This window comes from Trachemys scripta, chromosome 21, assembly GCF_013100865.1.
Source record: "Trachemys scripta elegans isolate TJP31775 chromosome 21, CAS_Tse_1.0, whole genome shotgun sequence".
In the NCBI taxonomy this organism is placed as follows: Eukaryota; Metazoa; Chordata; order Testudines; family Emydidae; genus Trachemys; species Trachemys scripta.
The window spans coordinates 15,352,179-15,364,753 of NC_048318.1; the positions used below are offsets into that span (position 1 = coordinate 15,352,179).

The following is a 12,575-nucleotide window of genomic DNA, read 5'->3' on the forward strand; positions in this document are numbered from 1 at the left end:
CAAGAAACCTCACTCTCTTTTCATCCAACACGCTAGCAGAGAGATAGTTAACATTATTCATCCCCATTAAATTCCAATCTCAAATCGGAGGGTTTTGTCTACAGCAAAGATGAGACATTTAAAACAAATTATAGAAAACCCATCACCATCAATTCTATCTGAAACGGCTTTTAGCCAGGTCTCAGGTAACAAATTGCCTCCCTGGTTAACCTCATGCAGACATGCCAGTGCCCTCCCTGACTGGGGAAAGACTGAGAGGCACTGTGCATTTGTCCTGTGTGACATCAGTCTGGGTGGGTAGGTTCTGTTTTTATCCTCCCAGCCTGAAATTTGACGCAGCAGAGGAGTCTGATTGCAAGATTAATTAGGCATTTTCAAAAACCTGACCTTTGGGGGGGAAAGCGAGCAAAAGGTGTACCTGCTGCCCTGATTAGGTTCCCTTTATCGGCAGAGCGAAGGATAGAAGGGGGAGTCGGGGTGGGGGGGGAGTAGAAAAGGCGAGCCAGCGGAGAACCAGAAGACTCAGTCCTACGTGTGGAATCAATGTGAAGAGGAACTAAGAAAGACTGCGACCCTCTGGATCAGAGCCATGACACCCTCTGCTCTTCGGGCATTTCTTGCTCTGCTGCTGTTCACTGTTATGTTTCAAAGTGAAGGTAAGGAAACTGATGGGAAAGTTGAGGGGGGGTCTTGTAGGTGTTGAGAGATGGGTAGAAGTATTTAAATTCAAACCTGGTGGCTTAATTTGGTGTATTTCATGCACAGGATTTTTTTTTTGGAGACACCCATGGTATCACAAATGATCTATACAGCCTGACGGAGGGGAAACACCCATAACAGGTTATGGAAAGTGTTCTGTGATTTTGCATGTTCAAAGGAGTGTCAGAAATGCAGGTCAAGCTCTGGAGTGGAGAAATAAGCTATAGCCTTTGTGACAGGCTAACGGGGTATTTTAGTACCGCTCAGTTTTAAACTCAATAATAAAAGGCTGCAGAGTTGAAAAGTTTAAGCTTGTTTAGTCAGAGAGGATTAAAAAAAAAAAGAGAGAGAGAGAGAGAGAGAGAGAACACGGTGATTTATATATCAATTTGGAACCTGTTGCCCAAACACTTGAGCTTGGTAAAGAGACTTCCCTACTAATGCTTTGTTTTTCATAATGCAGAACTAAATATTTTTGGATGACAATTAACAGAACAGATGATGGGTTTGTTTTCCACGCTCCTACTTCCAAGCAGTGCAGACTTTCTCATAACTCTCCGTTATTAATTAGGAATCATTCTTTATTGTTTTTGCACTTTCCTGAGCAAGGGAAGCAATATTCTGGATGCAGCTGTAAGGATTCAAAGTACGGGTATGTCTGAGATTTCCTTTGAAGGCAGGTTGCAGGGCCGCCCAGAGGCGGGGGCAAGTGGGGCAATTTACCCAAGGTCCTACAGGGCCCCCACAAGAATATAGTCTTCTATAATACTGCAACTTTTTTTTATGGAAGGGGCCCCTGAAATTGCTTTGCCCCAGGCCCCCTGAATCCTCTGGGCAGCCCTGGCAGGTTGGAAACAATCTTTCATTTCTGCCCCCCAAAACTTTTGCAATAGTTTATCATTAGAGTGAGGATGTAAAAGAGGAAAGGAAGGAATTGCTGTCATGGGTAAACAATGATAAAAGCAGTGAGGAAAGGGCCAGATCCTCAGTGTAGCTCCATAGACGTCGTTAGCCCAGGCTGATTTATGCCAGCTGAGTTTCTGGCCCAAATATATTTAATGGGGGTGGAGGAGAGACAAACACAATGGAAAAGCAAAAATGGCAAGATCAGCTAGGAAGCCACTGCCCTGGAATCAAAATCACCAGGAATCTTCAAGTCACAGCTTGTGGGCACCTATTGGAAGCAGTCTAGCAAGGTCAGAGTCCCACACAGAGATCAGAGGATGCACTAGACAGCTTAATGCTGCCCCCTTCCAGCCCTAATCACTTTAGGCTTCACTAATGGGTTGCTCCACTAAAAGCTACTCTCATATCATCTAACCCCCTCCTCCCCCCGCACACACACACCCCGTCCCACCGGCAACCAACATTGTTCATGGTGTTCCTCGCTTTGAAAATTTGGGAAGCTGCAGCCAGCTCCCTAAGGCACCCGTTCCCCTCTGGCATACGCAGGAACCACAGGATGTTCGAGGAAACTAACTTCAATCAACCAGCAAGAATTTCACACCAACTTTTATGCCTTTTTTCTTTTTGGTGAGTGCAAACACACATAAAACGCAATTCCTGTACTGTGAACCTGTCTCCCCTGTGCTCAGAGTCCCCCTTCCATGCCAGGCAATGCTATTTTAAATTACATTCCATAGATAATACAGATCCCAGCCTCATCTTAGTGCCAAGTCTAGTTTTAACATCTGGCTTGAAAATGACGAATAAACTTTGAGCACTTACCCTCCATCTTCAGTGTGCAGGCAAGCCCTTTAGAGATGAGGAGTTGGGCTGTTTTCCCTCCATTCTCTTCTTCTGAGCTCCACTCTCCTTGTGTCTGTTACCCAAGGAAACACAGAGTTTTAGAAACAACTTCAGCAGGAAACTTGAAGGAAAAAAAAATCACATCCATGGAGCCTGCTTTATACACACCCCAGAGCATTTGCAGTGCCTCGTTGTTCATTATGGGACTTTGCACCTTCCCCTAAAGCATTTGGAGGCAAGATACAGGACTAGAGGACATCTGACAATTTCTGTTTTCTCATCCTACATTGAGACAAGCCACAGGGCTACTGAAAACTGAATTTTCTCTCAGGATCACAGTGGCAGCAGTACCAACATGTGCCAATGAACAACGCAGAACTTCTAGGAAAACTCACCATTTAATAAGCCTGAATGGGTCTCATTTCTACACACAGGAGACCTATGTGTGAAGCCACAATAGAAAACACCTGGAAGGAAAAAAAGCTGCTGCTTTGTTTTGACATTGATGCGGAAAAGTGAGATTTCTCCCAAGATACCTAGGCAAAGGGGCGGGGGGGAAGTGTCCCAGCAAATCAGACCTTGGTGTTTCTTTAGAAATCTAATGAACCTGCAAAGGTGCAAGTTTATCGCTGTTATTGCTGCAGAAAGAATTTGGTTGATTAGTTTTGATTTGGTTAATTCTGCAACAAAGATCTGTGGTCCAAAAGTCCAGTGTAATGAAAAAGGGGGCTGACAAAGGGTTCGCCTGTTCAAAGATGCTACCTGAGGCCAATGCACCACTAACTGAGGGCTTAAGCAGGATGTAAGTAGTGCATAGGGTGGGGGCTGACCTTTCAGCACTGGAGCCATTTTCACTCTATATGCGAAATTGCCCCCCAGCCAGCTGTACTGGTTCTGTCTCTAAAGGCTTGTGTGTGATCTGTGTGTCCTGGCTTCCTTCCAGCTCTGCTGCTCTGGGCAGCTGCCACTGGGAGCTGTCCAGCAGCAAGGCTGCTGAAGAGCTGTGCTGGTGTCATGTGTTTTCGTACCAAAATTGCCTGCAAGAGGTAAAGGCCCAAAGGCGAAACGCCCAATGACTGGAACTTCTCAGCTTGGCAGGAGAAGAGGGAGAGGAGAGGAGGACATACCAGAGGGTATGTCTACCCTGCGGCCTGGAACGTGCCTCCCAGGCCAGGTAGTCAGACAAGCACTAGCTCTGCCCGAGGTAGCATGCTAAACCTAGCAATGCAGATGTTGCAGCCATCCAAATCCAAGCAGGCCCAGCCCCTTGGGTGGCTAGCCTGAGGTGCAGTCCAGGCCACACTGCTGTTTGAGCACACTAGCTCTGCTAGCAAGTCTGGGAGGCTCACTCCCAGCTGCAGTGTAGACACCCCCTCTGGGACGAGCCAATGTGTAGTGATTCAACATTAAAGCAAGTCAGGAATTTGACAAATGGCTTTTTTTTTTTAATATGAAAAAGCCAAGTTATCTAAACCAAAAGGGTCAGTGAAAACTCCTGATGTGAAATAAAAAGTTTTGAACTTGTCAAACTGTTTTGTTTTGACATTTTTGAAACGAAGAAAACAGCTTTTCATTTCCAAAGTTAAGCGAATTAGATGGGGAAAAAGTTGAAATAATGAAAAACAATTCAAAAATCAAAGTGTTTCAGAATGACTGCTGTTAAACTCTTTGACTCACCTGAACATTTGAGGGAGAGGGAGGTTGATTTGGGAACATCTGAGATTTTTGATTTTTCACCCCCATTCAGGATGAAAGAAAATAATAATCAAATTCTGAACGATCATCAGGATGGGAAATCATTTCCCACCCAGCTTTTTTTCCTTTCTCTCACACACCCACCCACCCCTGGCAAGACTAGGTTACCTCTGAGGTGTCTGAATTCTACCAAACTCTTTCCTACCAAAATACCTGTTTTTCTTCTGCAGCTCTCCTTTGTTTTCCTCACATCCTCTTTTGCCTTCTACAGACCTGGTGGGGGCTCGCAAGCCCAGGTAACTTGGAGGCATTATAGGTCCTATGTAAAGCTTTTTTGTTTTTGTTTTTTTAAAGAAAGATGAAAGGCCCCTTCGTAGGCAGCTTTTCCCAAGTTCCTGCCGATCTATTCCAGTTAGCTCCTTTTATTACATGTGAATTGTGCTCTAGTGTTAGACAGTCATGTTTGTGGGCTGAGCTGAAAACAGGGTTCTGTGGCTTTGACTTGACTTTCACTTCACAAGCTGCCTTGCAAACAGGAGCACTGCGTTGGGGGCAATCTGTTATGCAATCAATGCTCACAGCATTGATGCAGAGCTTGCAGGACTGTTTAGAGGCCTGACTTTCAAGATACTAACAAGTCTAAGTAGTAACAAAGTGAGTACAACTCTGTTGAAAGGTTCCAAACTGGGTAAGTGGGAACTTGATCCCCTATCTCCAGGACAGGTACAGCACAGGCAGTGGCAGAATAACGTTTTCTCACACACCCTTTCCCTCCTCAGTTACCTGTGCTACATTTGGGGTGGGAGACAGGAAGGAAGGGTTATTGTCCCCATTTTACAGATAGAAAACAGACACAAATTAAGTGATTTGCCTGGGTCACACAGGGATTCTGTGGCAGTGGGAGAACTTAAAGCCAGATTTCTGGAAGTCCCAGACCCGCACTTTAACCACAACACTGTCCTTGCTCTTCAACTTTCTGCTGCAATATTTGAAAAAGCTTTCCCTCGGCAGGAACAAACCAACCAAGCCACGCTTCTTTAAACACAGCCTTTGGTTGCGGGCCAGTGCCTGGAAATTCACTCTCTCTCTCTCTCTCTCAATCCCTGCCCCTCGCCCCATTGCCAGACTCTTTCTGGGGGTTTGATGGTAACATTTTAACTGATTGGTGTGAAGACTCCATCCAGGGAGCAAGGTTTCATTACTACCCTGCTAAGGCATGGGATCACAGTTATCACAACTTGTGATGGGCCCCTCATTCATTTTTTAATCACACCAGCTCTGCTAACACTTACTAGGGCAGAAAGAGCTACAATCCATAGCCCCTTTCCTTTTGTCAGTTCAACACAGAAGGAGAGAAGGAGCCCAGCTAGCATGTTTGTTGAGCAGTAATGAAAGCCAGGCTGCTGTGTGGAGGTGGCTTGCAGAAAATCTAGGCTCCTAGGATTTGATGAGGCACCACTGGAGTCAAATGCAAGACTCCCATTGACTTGAGTGGTGCCAGAGCAAGACTTTAAACCGCCCCCACATCATAGCTGATTATGGAGGCAGCCAAGGAGGGAGAAACTGGCCAAGCAATGGATATTTGACCAATATCCAGGCAAACCAGCTGCTCTGCTGTTGCTTTCCAAGAAAAAGTCTGGCTGCAAAAACTTTGGCCAAGACCACTTGGAAGCTTTCCCAATGTATGAAACTCTCAGAACCTGATTCAAAGTCCATTGAAGTCCATGCTAAGACTACCATTGACTTCAATGGGCTTTGGATCAGGCCTTCAGTCACCTTAATTGATCAAAAAAGAGTATTTAAGAGGTTAATGAATTAAACATCTTGGTTTCTCTTTAGCTTCAGCCTCTTCCCCCTACTCCTGCCCCCTCCACTTCCCTGGGATCATTTTATTTTAAAAAAATACTGAGGGAAATTTTAAATATTCCCCGGGTGGGAATAGTCTCACCTCTGCCCATTGATCCTGGTCCATGCTGAACCTGGAGACAACAGATCTGGAAGCCAAAGCTCCACATGTCACCTTGCATCCAGCTCCCACAGAGAGCCCAGGGTGAAGGGCTTGGAGCTATCGATGCACTGAGATAGCAGGCTGGCTTTATGGAAGGAAGATGTACATTAACCATACGGTCAGTCTTGCTGTAAATCCTGGTAACACAGGCAGCCACCTCCCGAGTGCCCCCTTGTGATCAGAGGTCCCTCTAAGACACCCGGCCTCTGTTTTCCCCTCTTCAGAGCCCTGGAGAAATTCACAGTCCACAGGCAGTTCAAACCATCACCACAAGGGGACCTATTTATTTAGTCTTCTGGTACACAATGGACCTCCAGGCCCCAACCCCACTTCAGTGTCTCTCTCCTGATTCAAAACCCCACAGAGCCTTTCAAAAAACAGAACACAAACTCAGTCTTCATCCCAGTTTCAGCTGGGCACATCCCCACCACCCGAAGGGCCTGTCTTTCTGCTCCCCAGCACCTCCTGCCTGGAGTTTGTTCTTCTCCACAATCCTTCCCAGTTGGGCTATTGCAGTCGTTTCCCTGCTTGGACAGGGTCTCTCCCAGGCCTACCTGCCTGGAGAGCACTCACTCTGCCCTGCTTCTGAATATTTTCTCCTGCTGACACAGAGCCCGGCAGGAGCTTTCCGACCCCCTGCAGCATCTGCAGACATAGCTTCCCCTTCACTGCAACTTCCTGCTCCTTTTGTACTGGAATCACCCGATTCCTCGCAGGTGGGGCTGATCCTATAATCAGGGCTGGCTTAGCTCCAGGCTCTGCAGCCCATGAGGCAGGCCATCCTGTTACACCAGCAATATGCACCCTGTGCTCTTTTTGAATGGAAGAAAGCTCAAACCCCTTTGAGTATGTGTGGGGCACTGCCAAGGATGCCCAAAAGTTATCTGAGGCAGAGAGATGTGCCTGCAGTACCTTGCGGAGCTGGGGGCCAGGCTGTAGGCTGCACTAGTTCAGATTAGTGGAGCTCCCCATCCCACAGCCAGACTGCATTGCAGGGTCTCGAGCCCAGGCCATGTATCCCGGAGGAGGCAGTTCCACATGGTGAGCCAATAAAGTGCTTCTCTGTTCTCTAGTCGACAGGAGCCACACCGAGCCAGTCCTGGGTGGGAGTCACTCCCAAGCTGAGATGACCAGGCAGGCACTGCACCGAGCTGGTCTTGGCTGGAAGCTGCTTCAGCCAGACTGAGCCATGATTTGCTGGGAGTCTGCTTTCCATGAGCCAAGTCGCTTTGCTTAGATTGTGCAGCAGCATAGAGAGAGAGGGAATGGGGAAGGTGATGCACTGAGCGGGTTCATGCCCAGAAATGAGTCCAGGGAAATGTGATATTTTTTTCCCCCCTTAGCTGCTCGGAAAGGCAACAACAGGACTTTGAATTCTGCCAAGCCAGCCCTGCTCCAGCTCTCTGACTACCTGCTGACTCATTACAGAAAGGGTGTCCGGCCAGTTCAGGACTGGAGAAGGACAACCAACGTAGCCATTGATGTCATGGTATATGCCATTCTCAGCGTGGTAAGTCCTCTGCTTTGCCATGGAGCCCAGCAGGCCTAACATCTCTGGGGCTGAGGAGTGGGGGTAGGTACCTCTGAGCCTAGGGAGGGTTCATATGTCACTAAGTTTTTCCACATCCAGGATGAGGTGAGGAGAGACATCCTGTTCAGGTAAACTAGGGCAAATCACTTGGAGCCATGTCTTCAATTGCTCAGAAACCATTTAGGCACCTAATTAAGGGTGAGATTTCCAAAGTGCTCAGCACCCAACCTGCTGAGATGATTTGGAAACCAGGCCCCGGGTATAATTTAATAATCTTCAATGCACCGTCCCAGAAAGGCTTGACCACAGACTAGGCTGAGTTGCTACAAGAAGCCATCCACACACCCACCCCTTACTGCTAACTGAAAGAAGTTTGCTTTAAAATGTGCTGGATCAGTGATGGTATCTGAAGGCCCCTCTGCCAACAGAGCAGTTAGAAGACAATCAGGCCATCTACTGGGGAAAGCTGAAGAACTTAAGAAGGTCCATCCGTGTCCCAAAGGATGTGCAATCAAAGAATCCTTTGATTGTTATTTTGCCATTTCCTCACCTTCTCCTCTTGTGTTCTTGCCAACTGATCCCCACTGACATCTGGAACCTGGTGATCATTTGTATCCAAACCCTTCCTGATAACTTTGGGCCTCTGCCTTAACAACGGTGAATGTCAATATCAGTAACCCCTGAGCTGTAAAATGCCCTTTGCCATTTTACCATTGCTTTTTATTTCCAACAGGATGAAAAAAATCAGGTGCTGACAACCTACATCTGGTATAGGCAGGTGAGTGGCTGGAATCCTCCCGGCTTTACGAAGCTCTGAATCATTGGTTTTCTCTTCCATTCTCCTTTGGTGGGACTTTCCCAGGTCCTTTCCACAGTTAATAGCTTTTATCTCTGCAGTGCCAGCACCCACAGTAACATGGCGATTTCTCAGACACTGTCCTGGTGTTGGCCTGTGGGGACTTTTTATTGGAGATTGTCAATGCCTCTGTGAAGGGAGGCACGTTGCCTGCTTCGCCGAAGGAAACTCAGGCACGTCTGCTGCTCAAGCAGCCGTCACTTGACAAGGACAATCTGGCCAGCTACCAACTTGTATTCCAACTTCCATTTTCCGCATGGGGAGGAGGGAGTTTACTCCAACTCCCACGGCTCCAGGATAGGAGGAAATCAGTGGGGCATCTCCCTTGGCATCCACATGAGAGGTCTCACTTTCTTTTCACCCAGAGCTCCCACAACACACCATCCTTTTCTCTTTAGCTATGCATTTGCCTGGATGAGAGAGCCCTCTGAGCTCCTGCTAGTTATCAGCTAACCTAATTCATCCCAAAATGAGCAATGCAGCCAAATGAATAGCTGGGACATGGATATTTCTCCAGAAGATTAAAACTGTGCACAGACTTGCTCCAGCACCAAGACGACATCCCCATATGCAGCGTGTAGCCAACACGTAAAACCCAGCACCCTCTGGAAAGCAAAGAGACCGGTGGTTCAGAGTGTGGGCACATGGATGATAATGTCCTAGCTTAGTGCAGCGAGGTCAAAACCATCAGAGGATAACACGTAGCATGTGAGGCACAGAGCTATAGGATTAGAGGAGAATGGGTGAATGCTTTAAGCTTTGTACAGTTGGGCAAGTACAGTAATTGGGAAGACAGGCTTTGCTTTTTATCTACTACTCCTGCCAGAGGTGGGGAACCGGCCTGGAGTTGATCCTGCTGCTTAAGTCGTCTCTTATCTCACTTCTGCAGCACTGGATCGACGAGTTTCTCAGGTGGAATCCAGAGGACTTTGATAACATCACGCAGATGTCCCTCCCCACCGACAGCATCTGGGTACCAGACATCCTCATCAATGAGTTGTAAGTGCAGCCAAGTTCTCGGACAACAGCCCACGGGGCCTGGAGATTTAACTCTCTCCCTCCTCCCCCGCAAGTTCACATCCCACTTTGTATTCCCAGCACTGCTGCTGGTTTGCACAGAGCTGGCAATATCCCCGCGTACCGTACACTGCAGATGGGACTAGCTCAGGAGTTGGGACATTTCCAATGCTGGCTGACTATAAACGTTCATAATTACCCTTGCTGCATTTGGGGTGGAATTCAGATATTCAGAGGAAGGTTTTGTACAGGAAACACAATGCAGGGGCAGCTGCAGAACTGCCAACCCTTCCTCGGGAAAGAAGTCTATTGTTCTTAACCATCTCTATTCTGCTAGGATTTCAGGAGCTTCCATGATCTCAGGCACTTGCCACCCTTTCAAAACTTTACAGCTTTGCTATGTGCAGTGTGATAACTTCAGTGAGGCGTTCCCGGTTCTAATCAGAGGGAGTGTGTCCATACAGAGAGTCCTAACGAGATGCAAAGGTGTAGGCCTGCGTGCAAACTCACCAGCCAGGAAAGTTAAAAAAAAAAAAAGAGCCCCAGTTAAAGTCATTTACCCTCTTTTCTTCTACGCTCACTTTGTTTCCAAACACATGACTCAAAACCAGAACAAATCAACCCCTAACTATCAGCTCACCAGCCCCTCCAAGGCCTTTCCACCCCCAGCCAGCTGGGAGCACACAGGACACAGCTTTCCTCTAGGGTATTCTCCTGGGCACCACTTCCTTCCTTCCTTTTATAACCATGTGACAGACACAAACCCAGTAACCCCATACGCATCAGAGAGCCTTGTCACCAAAGGTAACTGTTGTACGGGTCTGTCCTTTGAATGTTAAGGAATCTGCCATAGTTTATTGTGTTTCCTAGAAGTATTATTTGTATTACAGCAGTGCCTAGAGCCCCAGCTGAGATCGAGGCCCCGCAGTGCTGGGTGCTGTACATACAGGTAGTAACAGAAAGCCCTGCCCTGCAGAGCTAACAGTCGAAATAGACAAGTCACCCATTGAGAGAGGCATTGGAGCTATAGCTTGGCTGAGTGGGGGTGATGCTGGTAACGGAAGATGGGGGCAGGGCCGGCTCCAGGCACCAGCTTGTCAAGCAGGTGCTTGGGGCGGCCACTCCGGAGAGGGGCGGCACGTCCAGCTATTCGGCGGTAATTCGGCGGACGGTCCCTCACTCCGGCTCGGAGTGTAGGACCTCCCACCGAATTGCCGCCGCAGATCGCGATCGCGGCTTTTTTTTTGTTTTTGGCTGTTTGGGGCGGCCAAAACCCTGGAGCCGGCCCTGGATGACCCGTTGCGGGAGGGGTTAAGGTGGGAAAGAAGAGATGGGTCCACAGAGCTGGAGAGCCAATAAACCTGTAGGTTTCTTTGGGGAAAGGATAGGATGGGCTGCTTGGCTCCTTGGATGGATTCCTGGGCAGGACTCAGCTGGCAGCAACAGGCTCTAAACAGAAACCTCTGCATGGACTCAGGCTACTGTACAGCCCAATACCCTGCCAGGAACCCGAGGGTCCCATCTAGCCGGTATCACAGCTGCTACCATTCCTAAGAGAGACACTCCCAGCTGTCCCGGCTAGCCGGGCTCAGGGCGCTCCCAGCCACCGCAGCTCGCTGGCATTTCACCTCGGTAGAAACGAGCCAGAGGAGTCCGCCTTTTTTTTTTTTTTTTTTTGATGGGGACGTTCCCATTCTTTGTGCCCTTCAGCGTGGACGTGGGCAAGTCCCCGGACATCCCGTACGTCTACGTCCGTTACCACGGGGAGGTCCAGAACCTCAAGCCGATCCAGGTGGTGACTGCCTGCAGCCTGGACATCTACAACTTCCCCTTCGACGTGCAAAACTGCTCACTCACCTTCACCAGTTGGCTGCACAACAGTACGTGACAGAGAGCACTGCCTTCCCCGCTGCACCCTGCCCTCCAGCGGCCTGGGAAGGGAGGGAGGGATCAGGCCAGCTAAGAAAGCCTCCAGCTGTGTGGGGAGTCAATATGACCTGGTCTGGGACTCCATAACTTGCAGCCACTTGACGGGTCTCAGTTGCGTTCCCAGTGGACATTGCAAAAGGCACAAAATGGCCCTCTTACCAGCAGGGAGAGCCAGGAGTGAGCTGGCGGGGCTCCCTGGGTCAGTGCTGGGGCTCATTGGCACAGGCAGCCTGGGGTTAGTTTGTACTGCTGTTGCCTCCAGCCCATGGGCACCCAAGGAGGGACAGAGCGGGGTAAGAGCTAGTGGGGCGGAGGGTGGCATGGAGCTATCAGTCTCTGGGAGCATGCTGGCTCAGTGCAGGCTATGCCTCACCCCCCTAGATGGCCCTAGTAAAGAGGGAACGCATGCAGGCCAATCCGTCCTTGAGAACAAGGAGAGAAGAGGAATGTGGCCTGGAAGGGAGGAGTGTGAAGCTACCAGACCTCATAGGGTGGGCATGGAGCGCGTCAGCAGTTTTGGGGGACGATGCCCCTTCCCCTCAGGCCCCCAGCCCTGATGCCCACCTCTCTTCTGCCCCACAGTCCGTGACATCAACCTCTCGCTGTGGCGGCAGCCGGAGCTGGTGAAGTTTGACAAGAGCGTCTTCATGAACCAGGGGGAGTGGGAGCTCCTCTACGTCCTCAGCCAGTTCCGGGAGTTCAGTGTGGAGGGCAGTGACAGCTACGCCGAGATGAAGTTCTATGTAAGGCCCCTCCCCTGGTCAGGCATGGTTAGGGTTACCATATTTCAGCAAGCAAAAAAGAGGACGGGAGGAGCCCCGCCCTAGCCCCGCCCCTGCCCCTCCCACTTCCCGCCCCCCCAGAACCCCCAACCCTCCCCCCGTTCCTTGTCCCCTGACTGCCCCCTCCTGGGACCCCTGCCCCTAACTGCCCCCCGGGACTCCACTCCCTATCTAAGCCTCCTTGCCTCTTGTCCCCTGACTGCCCCAACCCTTATCCACACCCCCACCCCCAGACAGACCCCTGGGACTCCCACGCCCCATCCAACCACTCCCCACCCCCTGACAGCCCCCCCCCGAACTCCCAACCCA

General features: G+C 49.5%; 1 protein-coding gene across 1 annotated transcript in view; it reads left to right on the forward strand.

Annotated features, from left to right (window-relative positions):
* The first annotated feature begins 544 nt into the window (after positions 1 to 544).
* The window catches only part of HTR3A (5-hydroxytryptamine receptor 3A), a 17,030-nt gene continuing 4,999 nt past the window's right edge, over positions 545 to 12,575 (forward strand). The window contains exons 1-6 of the mRNA XM_034754652.1: positions 545 to 656; positions 7,495 to 7,661; positions 8,416 to 8,460; positions 9,428 to 9,537; positions 11,266 to 11,435; positions 12,067 to 12,227. Coding sequence (XP_034610543.1) covers positions 590 to 656; positions 7,495 to 7,661; positions 8,416 to 8,460; positions 9,428 to 9,537; positions 11,266 to 11,435; positions 12,067 to 12,227 — 720 coding nt within the window. The 5' untranslated portion in view covers positions 545 to 589. The remainder of the gene's footprint in view (positions 657 to 7,494; positions 7,662 to 8,415; positions 8,461 to 9,427; positions 9,538 to 11,265; positions 11,436 to 12,066; positions 12,228 to 12,575) is intronic.